At 44.4% G+C, this 13133-nt stretch overlaps 1 protein-coding gene across 8 annotated transcripts in view; it reads right to left on the reverse strand.

Annotated features, from left to right (window-relative positions):
* TEAD1 (TEA domain transcription factor 1) overlaps positions 1-13133 on the reverse strand; it is a 268795-nt gene that overhangs the window by 8484 nt on the left and 247178 nt on the right. For all 8 annotated transcript variants that reach the window (XM_072794037.1, XM_072794036.1, XM_072794035.1 and 5 more), the window contains 2 exons: positions 9464-9604; positions 5202-5354 (listed from right to left, as the gene is read on the reverse strand). In XM_072794037.1, coding sequence (XP_072650138.1) covers positions 5202-5354; positions 9464-9604 — 294 coding nt within the window. The remainder of the gene's footprint in view (positions 1-5201; positions 5355-9463; positions 9605-13133) is intronic.

Raw genomic sequence — 13133 nt, forward strand, 5'->3', positions numbered from 1 at the left:
CTCAGTCTCTTCAAACCCTGGGAATCTGAGGGCCTAGCCCAGTGCGTTGGCATGGGGTGTGGGGGTGTGTTCCCTGCCCTGTCAGGCTGCTTCACTCATTCCGTGTCCCCTACCCTCAAGGCATCCAAGGGTAGGGTCTCTGGCTGAAGAATAAAGATGCACACACTTATCATTTTCCCATCAGAGCACACAGTTCGGTCTGTAAGTACACCTAGATTTGTGTGATTTAAAAAAAAAAAAAAAGCCCACGTGAGCTGTCAGTTCCTGAAGAACAGGGACCGTGCTTCCTAGTGACACGCTTGGCACTCCAGTTTTTTTTTTTCCACAGTTGTTTATACATTTGCTGAATGGATGGCAATCGACAGAACAGCCAACATGTAGTGACTGCTTAGCACGCATCCACTCGGTCTTAAATGCTTCACACACATCATATCATACGTGTTACAGGTCTGTGAGCAGGTGCCGTTATCAGCTCCTCTTTGGCAGAGAGGGAGGCCGTGTGTGTGTGTGTGTGTGTGTGTGTGTGTGTGTGTGTGTGAGTGTGTGTGAGATTAAAGGTTATAGAACTGTCAACTAGGGGATCCCTGGGTGGCTCAGAGGTTTAGCGCCGCCTTCAGCCCAGGGCGTGATCCTGGAGTCCCGGGATCGAGTCCCACATCGGTCTGGCTCCCTGGGGGAAGCCTGCTTCTCTCTGCCTGTGTCTCTGCCTCTCTCTGCGTGTCTCTCATGAATAAATAAATAAAAATCTTTAAAAAAAAAAAAAACCTGTCAACTAAGAATCCCAGATCTGATTTCAAAGACCTGTTTCCTAACCATTAAGCCATGTTGCTCTAGACAAATGAATTGGTACAGTAATCAGTTCTCTCCCTCCCCCTCCACCCCTGGGGTAATAAAGATTTTATTCAATACCTACCTGCTTTCCTGGTCTTACTTCCTGCCCCTTCCCTCACAAATCAGAGACTCCAAGCATGCAGGCCTTTTGTCCTGGACACCTCCCTCCCTCTCTTCCCATGGGCAGGAAATGCCATGTCCTGCTGCTTTTACCTCCCCAATGGTTCTTGAATCCATCCCCTTCTGCACTGCCAGGGCCCAGAGCAGCACCCAAGCGCCCGGACCCCCCTGCACCAGGGCCCTCCCCACCCCCAGGAGCCGCGCTGGCTCATACTACTCCCAGGGGTACACAGCAGCCACAAAAAACCTGTGAGGAGCAGAACTCTGATAACATCACTCTCTGGCTTAAAAACCCTGGTGGCCTGTATTCAACTTCCAAACTGTAGGGTGAAGAGAAAACCTGCCCTCAAGCCTCCAAGGCCCAGGAGACCCTGCCCCACCTGGCTGTTGCTAGCCGGCCAGCTCGCTGCTCCTTGCTCTCCACGCCAGCCACCCCACCCTATTTCCAGTCTTCCTGCTTGTCTGCCCACCTGCAGTGCTTTTCTCTACCCTCTCTTCCTAGTCATCTGGCAGGGATGCCTCAACTGTTTCTTCCTGAGGGAAGCCGCCTCTGACCTCCCTCACCAGGTCAAACGCTCTTGTCACACGGTCTCTCGGCACCATGTACCTTCCTCTGCCAGCCACCTGCCACTGTTGGTTTGTCTCCTTTTTGTGATGGCTTGGCAAATACCTGCCTGCCTCGGACGCCTCCACGACGGCTGCCCCACCCCCAGCTAGTTCACACCCCAACACCTGACACTTAAGAACACACTCATGGAATGGCCCTTTTCTTGCTAAATTTGAAAAATACCTGTTTATCCATCAACGCCAAGTAAATACCATCTTTTAACATCCCTGGGAATCCCCCCACTTCAATCCAGCCACAGTTATGTAAACTATCCTGTACGTCCAGGTGTCTGTTTCTCAAGAGGACCACAGCCACGTATTGTACAAATGTATTGTAACCATTTATTTACAGGCTTCTTTCCTCATAGCAGGCCAACGTTTACGATGGGATAGGCATTGTGTTTTATCTGTAGTGTTTTCTGGCAGCTAGTCCCATGGTTTAGCTGAATGAATGAAAATATTCTCAACAACCTTCGAGGTGGCGTGCACAGACCCGGGCATTCTGTTTGTAAATGGAGGAAGAAACGGAGTTTACAGACTTTAAATAACTTACCCAAGCCCAGGTCATAAAAATAGAATTGGGTCCTAAACCCCAGTCTTCTGGTTCCATGATCATGAAATATCCTGCGAAGTGTCTTTCCTATTTTTAAGTCTTAATTTATGTCTGTCACTAGCTCTGTGACCTCAGGTAAGCCTACCATCCCTCATCCATAAAATGGGAATAAAGATGATCTCAGAGTTCTGCAGTGAGAATTTCATAACATTTACAGAAGATTTATTAGCACTGTGCCTGGAACCTCTCTGATCAACCTGACCTTCTTGCAAACTCTCTAGGAGAGACTATGTTCTATTTATCTTTCTCCTTTTCCTTTTTTTTTTTTTTAAAGTAGGCTCCAGGCCCAACACAGAGCTTGAACTCATGACCCTGAGATCAAACGCCACATGCTCTACCGACTGGGCCAGCCAGGGACTTCCATGTGGCCAAGTCTAATCCTAGACTTCCCGATTAAGAGTCAAAAGAAAAAAAAAATGTTTCTAGAGAGCTGTATGTATGTCTGAATACAACTTCCAAAGGCGACAGGAATACTTGATCTATAATTTAGTTACTGTGGTCCTCAGTCTGTTTGCATATTGTCACTAAGGCCTCACATTTACAGGTTCACTTCAATCTCTGTTATCATCCCGATGAAATCAGAGTCTAGCTCACCAGCCAGTAAGGTCTGGACTTGATCTTTCTGACACAGGCTTTGTAACCCAATACCGAGTAAAATATCTAGAACTGTATCCAGCAGCTGCCTACTTCTGAGGAAGAGCTGGAAAGTACTATTTCTCCTTTCATGATCAGTGAGACTTGACCCTCGTAATCCAGGAGTGCTGGTTTAATTTCAGTTCCTCTAAAAGCCAAAATATTATTTCTAGCAGATATTTATTGAGAGCTACTGATTCTTCATAGCAAAGGAATTTCTCTAGTTGCTTACTGATACGTTTTGGAATTAATTTAATGTTCTCTGGACATTTGACTGCTTGAAGTCACATGCTCTGAAGGAGCACTACTGATTTGGTTTCATGGATTTTGTGGCTAACAGATGCCTTAAATTTCTTCCAGGCCTTGTTTTCCTCAGCTATGCTCTGCGAGGTAGGGTTAGGGAATGAGGCATATTCCTTAAAATGCTCAAGCAGACTCAGAACTGGTTTGTAAGAACAGCTAAGACTGCTTGAGGATGGGCTGGCCATTCACTCAGAGAGTTTGGGTTAATTCCTAAGGCTATGAACTGTCTGTCCCTCCCAAGGGATGAGACACTCATTTTCTGCCCATCTGAGTACAAGAGTCACCTTTGGAACTAGCAAGAAACAGCTGTGTGACAGGTACCTGCCCGCACCCCAAACCGTGAACTGCTCAATTTTCACTAACGACCATTAAAGAACAAGACACTAATACATTTAATACTTATTAAAGAACAGGTTTTCCAAAGTTTCCCCCAGATTGCTAGTTTCTCATGGACACGGCTGAGAATCTGCTGAGAGACTCTCGCGGGAATAAATGAAAAGCACATGCAAAATCGTCTGCCAAGTTTTTGCCCGTCACGTGTCTGGGAACTCTTGGGACTCCCTGCAGCTCATTCAGCTATCCCCTATAGCAGTGGGACTCCATCTCAATGACCCGGGGACCTATAAAAATGAGACAAAAACCGTGATGCTGGGCGGGCCCCACTTTCAGGTATTCTGGTTTTATTTATCTCAGCTGGGGCCCAGGCCCCAGAAATTTCAAAAGCTTCCTGGGTGAATCTGATATGTAGAAGCATTTTAATTTTTAAAGTTTTACTTATTCGGGTTTTTCTACTGGTGTGAGGAAACTGGCTCCCACTGGCTCTTGAGAGTTAAATATGAAGAAATTTCGTAAGCTGGACAACGACTGGTGCCTTGAAGTTGACCTTGGAAGTGTATGTATACCATGGAAATGAGCAAATGCTAATATATCAGGGTGTTGAGGGGAGGTTGAGGGACAGGTTTGTTCTTTTTCTTTTTAAAGTAGCATACCACTGATTGAGAACCCTGATTCTCAATGGATCCAAAGCCTCTGGAGCCCTGATCTCAATGGATCCAAAGATCTTCTGTTCTAAGTACTCTAGTTCTGAATCCTAATAACAGATGAACAAAGCAGGGCTTCAGAAGACTGAATACTTGACCATGATACTGGATATCATCGTTACCCCCTTTTAGCAAAACTTTCCAAGTTTTGTTTTGGCATTTTTCCTTCGGTTAAATCAAAGAATGTTAATTTTTTAAAAAATGAGCCTTATGAAACCCATTACTACGTATTTTATAGGCAGATTTTTGAGGACAACCCTGTTTATATAACCTTACCAGGTCTCCAAATGAAGCCCCTAAGAGAAATCGGTTTTAAAGTTAAATATTAGGGGTCCCTCCTCTACTCCCTGGCATTGTCCTGGGGGTAACTGGAAACTTCTCCCACTGGGACCCTGACTACCACTGCTTTCACTTTCCCTTGAACTGTCCAAGTTTGGACCATACTTTTCAGTCTATTGAGAGTATTTCCTGGGCATGACATTCTCTTTTAATTTGTGTTTCTTGTGGTGCTGAGGGTTTGCCCTTTGCTATTTTAATGTCCGTTATTTCCTAGAAGGCCTTGCAATCCATCGTGAAATGAGTCAAAGATGAACCTACGGACTGTTTTGGTCCCATCGCGATCTGCATACTGTGCTGCTGGGACTTCCATGTGGCCGACACAGGAAAGACCTCGGCAACTATAAAAAATATAAATGCCTGGCTTCTATCCTCAGACATCCTGATTTCATTGATCTAGGATGCAGCCTTGGTGCTGGGCTTTTAGAAATTCCTAAGTTTTTTAAAAGTTCTCTGTGCCTTTCTAACATGCAGCTGAATTTTACCCACTTGAATTCCAGTTTTCTCAAGCTTAGAAAAGCTTATTAGCCCCGCCACATGAGACCCTGTCTCGTCTACAGACTCAAGTGCAAACAGAGCCCAAGCTTGCCCTGGCCGCTGAGGATTCAGATGGTGACCGACCACCAGCTCACGCAGCATCCCTACCTGGCCACCTGCCTGTCCCTCCCCACCAGCCCCAGACTGTGTCTGCCACAAGAGGAAAGAGGCAAAACAGTTACCAATAAAATTGTGAAGTTTTCCAAAACACTGTTCATCATATATTTCTCTGGTAAGTGTTTGAGCTTGTGGATGAAGTTTATCATATATTCACACATCGGGGAGCGGTTTATTCGGTACACAAACCGGCCGTTCTCAAACCTTGCATACTCCGTCTGTGAGGGGAAAAAGGAGTTGAGCACATTTACACTTCTGACTTCAAAATACATGAAAAAGCTATTGCTGCCTGCAAAAGCATTTTTCCTTTTTCAACACGAATCATCTGCTAAGTGCTGTTCTATTTACATAATTAAAAAAAGAATCCCAATGCCAAACTTAATGCCATGCTCAGCAATCCATTATTTTTCTGCAAACGAAAAAAGTGGAAACAGGATAGCTATAAAGAAGGGTTGTCTAGGTCAGAAAGAAATATAATCACCTACTTAGTGATTTTCTGCCTGGAAATCTGGGAGAGCGGGCCCAGTCAACTACAATTCTTCAAGGAGCCCAGAGAAAATCCTCCTCTGCTGTTAATACAGGCCTCACAGGCCAACGACCAAGGCAGCTAATTTCTCTATCTCAGGAAAAACAACTTCACAATGATCACGAGCTCCTGACTGGGAGTTATTTATGTTTTTAATAAACACGGAAAAGAAAGAAAATACTGGTATTGAAGATTCCCCAGAAGCACTCAGAAATAACACACCCCCTAGGTAGCCTTGGATCAAAGAGTACGAATTAAAAAGGAAATTACAAACTATCTCAAGAGTAATGAAAAGGAAAATACTTGACATGAAAATTAGGGGACACGACGAAGCTATACTTGGAGGAAACTTAACAAAGCAGTTTCATTGAGTTCATCATGAAAGATCAACAATTACAGAACCAACCACGTCTTAATTTTTTTTTAAAACCCACAAAATAAACCCAAGTTACAAAGAAACCAAAAGAAACCAGGAATAGGAAATTAATAAAGATAAAAGCTCAAATCGATGTTAACAGAAATAAAAAATGTGGACTAAATAAATTTAAAAACTGGTTTTTTAAAAAGTCAAAACAAAATCAAGCCTTCACAAGCTTAAGAGAGAAAAAAGACAAAACCACAATTACAGTAGAAACTGGGAGATTTGTAAAAGGTTACTTCATATAACTCCAAGGCAAAAAAAGACAAGAAAGAGTCTGATTCCCCAGCAAAATATGAATTACTAATACTGAACCATGAAGGAGAAAACTTGACAAGGTCCATTACTGTGGAAATGGCCAAAAAATTTTTCAGAGACTCATCATGGAGAAAGGTACAAAGACCAAACAGTTTCATCGCTGAGTTTTATCCAACTCTTAAAGAACAATTATTCTCTCTGTGTTACACAAACTAGGCCAGACCGCAGGAAAAGGCAGGTGTCCCAATTCCTTTTATGAAATTGATGGATATAAAGAAATTAAAAAAGGGACAGACTAGTCACTTAAGAGATGCAAAGATCTCATGTCGACTAGTAAAGAGAATATATCAGTGAGTTCAAAGTAGGACTTTCCTCAGGAATGCTGTGGTGGCTCCTGTATAGGACACATTGAACTCATGTCCATAAATTAGAGGAAAATCATACTAAAAGATGCTGAAAAGGCATTTGATAAAATATTGCAGGGTTGCTAATAAAAATCCTAAGGACAACAGGAATAGAAAGAAAGCAGTTAGATATAAAATAAAGATTATTTATAAAATCCAACAGTAAATAAAATCCAGAATGGCAAAACACCAAAACCATCTCTATGGACAGCGGTAACTACACAGGGATACTCACCATCCTACTTCTTTTTATGACAGTGATGGAGGTTTTAACAAATGGAAAGAAGGAGAAAATAATCATAATAGGAAAAGTGGCATAAACATTGGAAAAGAAGAGATAAAGTCTTCTCTTTTTGCTGCTATGACTATATATATAGAAAAATCCAAGAATCTAGGGGAAAAAACTAGAGATAAGATGGCCAGATAAAACATATATAAGCAAAAACCAAGAGTGTTTCTCTATTCTAGTAATTAAGATCTAGAAATTGGAACTGCATTAATAAATTACATAATATTTAGAAATATATTTAACAAAAAGGGCATAACCCTGTATGTGAAAACTATAAAATCTTATTAAGATAAATGAGATGGAAATGCAAATAGGTTCTCGATTGGAAAGATTCAATATTGGTAAGGTATCAATTTATCCCAGAATAAAATCTAAAGTTAGTAGAATTACGATTAGATTGATCAAGCAAGGTTTTTGGTTTTCTTTACTTTTTTTTTTTTTTTTTTTATAGTGATTTCATTTTTTTGGGAGAATAAATGCTGGTCACCAGCCTAGAAAATATATGGAAAAGAATAATGGCCAGATTGACTTGCATCAGGAGACGTAAGAATGTACCATAAAGCCACTGTAATCAAATCAACGTGGTCCTGGGACATGCACAGATAAAGCAGAGGGTGGAATCAGAGAGACTCCAGGAATGGCTCCCAGGACAGGTGGTAACTTAAAGGGGACAGATCTCAGATCTACTCAGAGGGAAAAGGATGAATCATTTAATAAATGGTTCTGACACCAATGCCTGTGTATTTGGAAGACGACAGAAGCAGACTCCCATTTCACACCAAATGCAGAAATACATTCTAAGTGAATTAAAAGCTTAATTATAAAACGCCACCTGCCACACTCACACTACCTTCTCCATGAAAATTCCTGGGGCTTTATCAATCATAGACAACCTTTTCCTGCTTCCTGAACTGACAGAAATCTCTGGCTGTGTTGTTGGAGGACCCAATGAAAAAAAAGAGTTTTTGGAATCTGGGAAACTGAGTAACTCGTCTGGTTCATTTTGTCCAGGCAGGACACGCATTGAGCTGGCTCCCTTCCTCCCTCATCCATTGAGGTCCTCTGCTGGTGTCACCATTCCACTCGCCCCAGGGCTGGCTCCTGCTCCCCAAATTTAACCCCTTGCTCCTGTGCTGCTATTCCCTCTCCACATCTAATTTTCCAAACCCGTAGCTTTCATGATCTATAATGCTTAGGGTTCCTGGTAAGTATTCTCAGTCTTTATCTGTCTTCCAAATTCTTATCTTGCATCTAGAATCATCATGACTGTGGGCTCTTCAAGACTTTACTTTCTTGTCTCCGCTGGTGGCAGCACTGTCCTCACAAACACACAACATGGGACCTCTGACTCTTCGTCCTCATGAACTTTTAAAAAATATCCAGTGAGTTCCTAAGTTCTGCTCAAATGTCTTACCTAGATTCCCACTGCTACAGTTTACTGAAGCTCAGGAGACCTAGGCTCCCCTCAATCCTCTAGCCAATTCGCTTCCATCCTCTCTGGTTAGTGTAACCTCCTCCACAGTGTCCTCAGGATGCCTGTCCTGTGCTTGGGAGGCTACCAGGGGCCGCAGCATCCAGGATCCTTACTGTTCAGCTCGAAGTCTTACCAAACCCATACGCTGGCCCCTGCCCTCCTTCCCAGCACATGCTTACTCTCCTGTCTCCTGCCTTGGCACAAAGTCTGCCACAGTCAAACTGGGCTCTGGGACCTGTGGCTCCAGGACCACCGTGAACAAAAGCTACTCACTGAACATGGATTGGCTGGCTAATGGGAGAAAACACTGGAAAATTCGACTTTATGTGGAATGTCAACTGCAAACTGTATTTATACAAAGCAATCCACCTGTTTTTCTTTCAGGGGGTTAAAAAAAAAAAAAAGAACATACATTTTTGAAAGGGAGGGAGGGAGGAAATATAAAAACTACAAATAGGTATTTGATCCCAGTATGTGCTGTGCTATAATCTGTCTCAAAGAATTAAAGGAATGGAAATACAAAAGCGCCACCACTCGGGGTGTCAGGGTTTTAGAAGGCAGGTGCTAACCAGATGAATTCCATCTTGGCTGTTATCTACAACGCCTGCAAGTGCTCTTGGACTTGGGGGTAGGAAGGGCCCCGTCTGCTGGGTGGCAGGGCCTGTATGGACTGACTTCCACACCAGGGCACCCCCACGAGACCCCGGGTTGGATGGGGCAGGCCGCACAAGGCAGGGGGCCACAGTCAGGGAGGGCTGGCCTGGGGCTTCCTCTCTGCCTTCCTCCACTTGCTTTCAAATCATTTGCTCTTGTTACAAAGTAATACGAGAAAGAGCTGGGAGAGATGGGGAGAGGGAGGAGATGCCAAGAAAGTAAAACTCTCTGCTCCAGTGAAAGTTGAAAGGAAGGCGACAGTCTGCCCTCAGGTGAAGATTCCGGCGCACAGACGCCTACTTACCTCTACTTTTTCTACTACTTGCTTCCCAAAGGAGCACACTTTGGTGGAACAGGTGACGGTCATGTTTTCAGAGCTCTCGTACTGACTCGTTACACCATAAAAAGCCCCGGCATCATCCTGAATACTGCAGTTCAGGTCAGCCTGTTGGAAAAGAAACGGAAGTGGGGGTTATCATCTCATGGCCGGAGTCATGGCAGGTGTGGCCTGGGGAGGCAGTGAGGTGATGCTCGTCTCAAAGCAAGTTCCGTGGCCCACTGGTTGTTGATTGAAGAGTGCGCTAACTCCAGCTGTCTTCCCTTGAAATGACAACCCTACACACATCTATTTCAATTTGCTTTCTGTGTTCAGTACACAAGAATACCGTACCCTTGTTATAAAAGATCCACGAGGTCTCTGAAATGTGTGCAGAAAGCAGTGTGTGAGCAGGGTTCACAGTCACTAATCTGTAGATATATTTAAAGATTTGTTTATTTGAGAGAGACTGAGAGTGTGGAGGGAGGGGCAGAGGGAGAGGGAGAGAATCCTTAAGCAGGTGCCCCACTGAGCACAGAGCCAGATGCGGGGCTCGATCCCAGGACCCTGAGATCACAACCTGAGTGGACATCGAGAGTCCGTCGCTTAAGCCACCCAGGCACCCTAATACATAGATATATTTAAAAGAACAGGAGATCTATAGCTGACTGGCCATTTGTTATATATGCAAAAACAGAAACTTCATTACAAATTACAGCATCCAAAGGCAAATGGTTCCTAGGAAAGACTGGCTTAGAAACCTGCTAAATAAAGAATAATTCCCACTCATTTAAGGTATTTCATGATTACCTACTATGTGAGGTTCATGCTAGACACTATTTAGGACTACAAACAGGAGTTATATACATAAAATAGCTATTGTAGAGATAGAAATAGTACCACCAAAGGTGCTCAGAGTCTACACAATGGAAGGCATGACTTTCAGCCAAGGGAATTACTTACGGGATGGTTATGATGAGCAGAGATGGGCTGAAGGGACACTGGGGGCAGAAGGGATCTAAAAAAAGGGTGTGGCGTGCAGGCTACAGGAAATGGGGACCCTCTGAAAGTTCTGGCACATAGTGGTTTTGTGATCAGAACTATTTCTGGGATAGACGTCTCAGTGTGGGATAGTGTCCACTGCAGAGGGAGGCTGGGAGGCCACGGGAATGGCTGGGCCACCGATGGAGGGCTCCCTCCCCTCCAATACCTACCAACTGGCTATGGCACACACCAGACACTGGGCATGGAGCTGGGGGTCAGAGTGAGGCAGACCTGGGCCAGTCCCTGCTGCCACGGGCTCTCAATTTAGTAGGAAGGGCACCACCATGGGGATGAGCGCTCCTGAAAGAGGCACAGAGGGCCACGAGAACCAACGCCAGGGTCAGGGAAGCTTCCAAGGATGATGCAGCTCAGATCCAACAGAAGGAGAGCCAGCCTAGGCAGGTGAACACGCCCTGAGAGAGTGGGTAAAATGTGCACAGAACCAGAAACAAGGCTAAGGAACGGCTGGGCTAAAGGGAGCAAGGGCAGGAGTGTGGCAGGAGAGGTGGGCTGGTTTCGGTCTTAAATTCTCAAACCAAGGGACACGGGAGATGTACGTGCACAGGCGGGCCCCAGTGACAGGTTACGGATGCACCTGTGCTCCTACAGGGCCCCCTGAGCACAGCATGGAGACGACTCTGGCTGAGTGAGAGCACAGGCACGGATAGGGCCGGGGGAGGTCGAAGTGGTCCACGCAAGGGATGGATGGTGGATCCGCACCGCTGTGGGGTCTGGGGACACACGGGTGGACCTGACACCCGGTCGAGACCCAGTCTGTGAGGTTTGGCACATTGTGGCTAGCTAACTGTAACACCCTGACCGCACTAACCATTAAGAAGACCTGAGTCATCCCCCATAGGTTTTTAATAAGGATCTGCACTTGAACTTCCTTCTTGAACTGAGGACCAAGAAAATGTCCCTTTCCTTAGGCAAAACTTATTTTCTGGCTTCAAATGAAAAGAACCAGATGCTTTACATCCCCCCTCCTCCTTTTTTGTTACATGCCAAGAAATTCAAAGCTAAATTCAGAGCTCAACTTGAGTAATTACCTATCCCAGGTAGTTCTCATAGCTACTAACCGCCAGCGTACGGCTCCTTTTACGGGATTACAATCTGCTTTTACTTGTACTTGTCCAGTTTTATGTTACTCATAAATTTAGTAACACTCTTTCACATTTTGCTTTTGGGAATTATATAGGGTGCAAACTGTAAATAAATAAAAATACCCAGGTGTACATTTTTCTCACATTCAAAGGTTTGATGTTGGCTCTGAGAAAGGATAGCGAGAAAGGATGATGTCTGAACCTGACTGCAATCTGCCCCGGAGCTCCCAGGGGTGCTGAGCTCCAGCCGCCAGGACAATGTTACCAACGTGTCCAAGGCACACACGGGAGCTCCGAGCTGGGATTCCATCTAGCTTTCCAGGGCAGCTGCCACTTGACCCGCACTAAAAGTGGGCCTTCAAGGGAGTGTGTGGAACAGTCGGTTAAGCACCTGACTCTTGGTTTTGGCTCAGGTGGTGATCTCAGGGTCGTAGGATTGTGCCCTGCATCAGCTCCACGCTCAGTGTGAAGTCTACTTAAGATTCTCTCTCCCTCTTCTTTTGCACCTCCCCTCCCCATTTCTCTCTCAAATAAATAAACCTCAGGGGGAAAAAAAAAGCAGGGACGCCTGAGTGGCTCAGTGGTTGGGCACCTGTCTTCAGCACTTCAGGTCAGGTCATGATTCCCAGGGTCCTGGGAATCAGCTCAGGTACTTTTCAGTGGTGACATTTATGCTTTCACAATTATGGTACAGTTTGTGCCAAAAAGTTTTAGTTTTTTTTTCTCAAAAAAAACTTTTAAAAACACATGTGGTAAGTAAAAAAAAAAAAAAAAAAAAAAGGTCAAACTGGAATAGACATTTTATTTCTATCCCTAATCTTGCCAACCTCCCTACTGGTGTCCCGTGTTACTTGTTTCTCAAGTGTCCTTTTGGAGATAGCTAGCACTCAGATACACAAGCATACACATCTGCTTTTGTGTGTGTGTGTGCACAAAAAATGGTGCTCTTTGAAACTTTGTTGAAAAAAAAATAGAGAGCTACATCCTAGGACTCATACATTACTGATACGAAATACCATTTTAGGAATAACAGCCATTTTAAAACCTGAGCAGCCCCACATTTCAGTGGCTGCATACTATTCCATTCCACAGATGCACCCTAATAATTACTAACTGCTCTACTGATGGACACTTCGGTGCCCCCCAACATGGATGCAATCATGAGTGCAGGTACAGCAGGTGCCAACAGAAATTACTTTTACTTTCCTTTCTTTCAACTTAAAAAAGTTTCCAACATTGAAAGGGGTTTGATGAACTATAAATAAACGGATAGTGAATACAAATACTCATTATTTTTGATACAATCAAGTTGTTTTGTAAGACTGGTGAACAGTCAAAAGCAGTCTGGTGTTTTTGGTGTGAGTGGAGCGGGAAGGAGCACAGGGCTGGAGACGTGGGTCAACGGCAGAGGCAACCAAACAGCTTATTTCTTTTAAATTACCAACCTCCACCCATGTCACAGATACCACCAGGCGGAAGGCTGCTTTAGAACGGCAGGCACCTCAGCCCCC

This window comes from Canis lupus, chromosome 23 (assembly GCF_048164855.1).
Source record: "Canis lupus baileyi chromosome 23, mCanLup2.hap1, whole genome shotgun sequence".
NCBI classification, from domain to species: domain Eukaryota; kingdom Metazoa; phylum Chordata; class Mammalia; order Carnivora; family Canidae; genus Canis; species Canis lupus.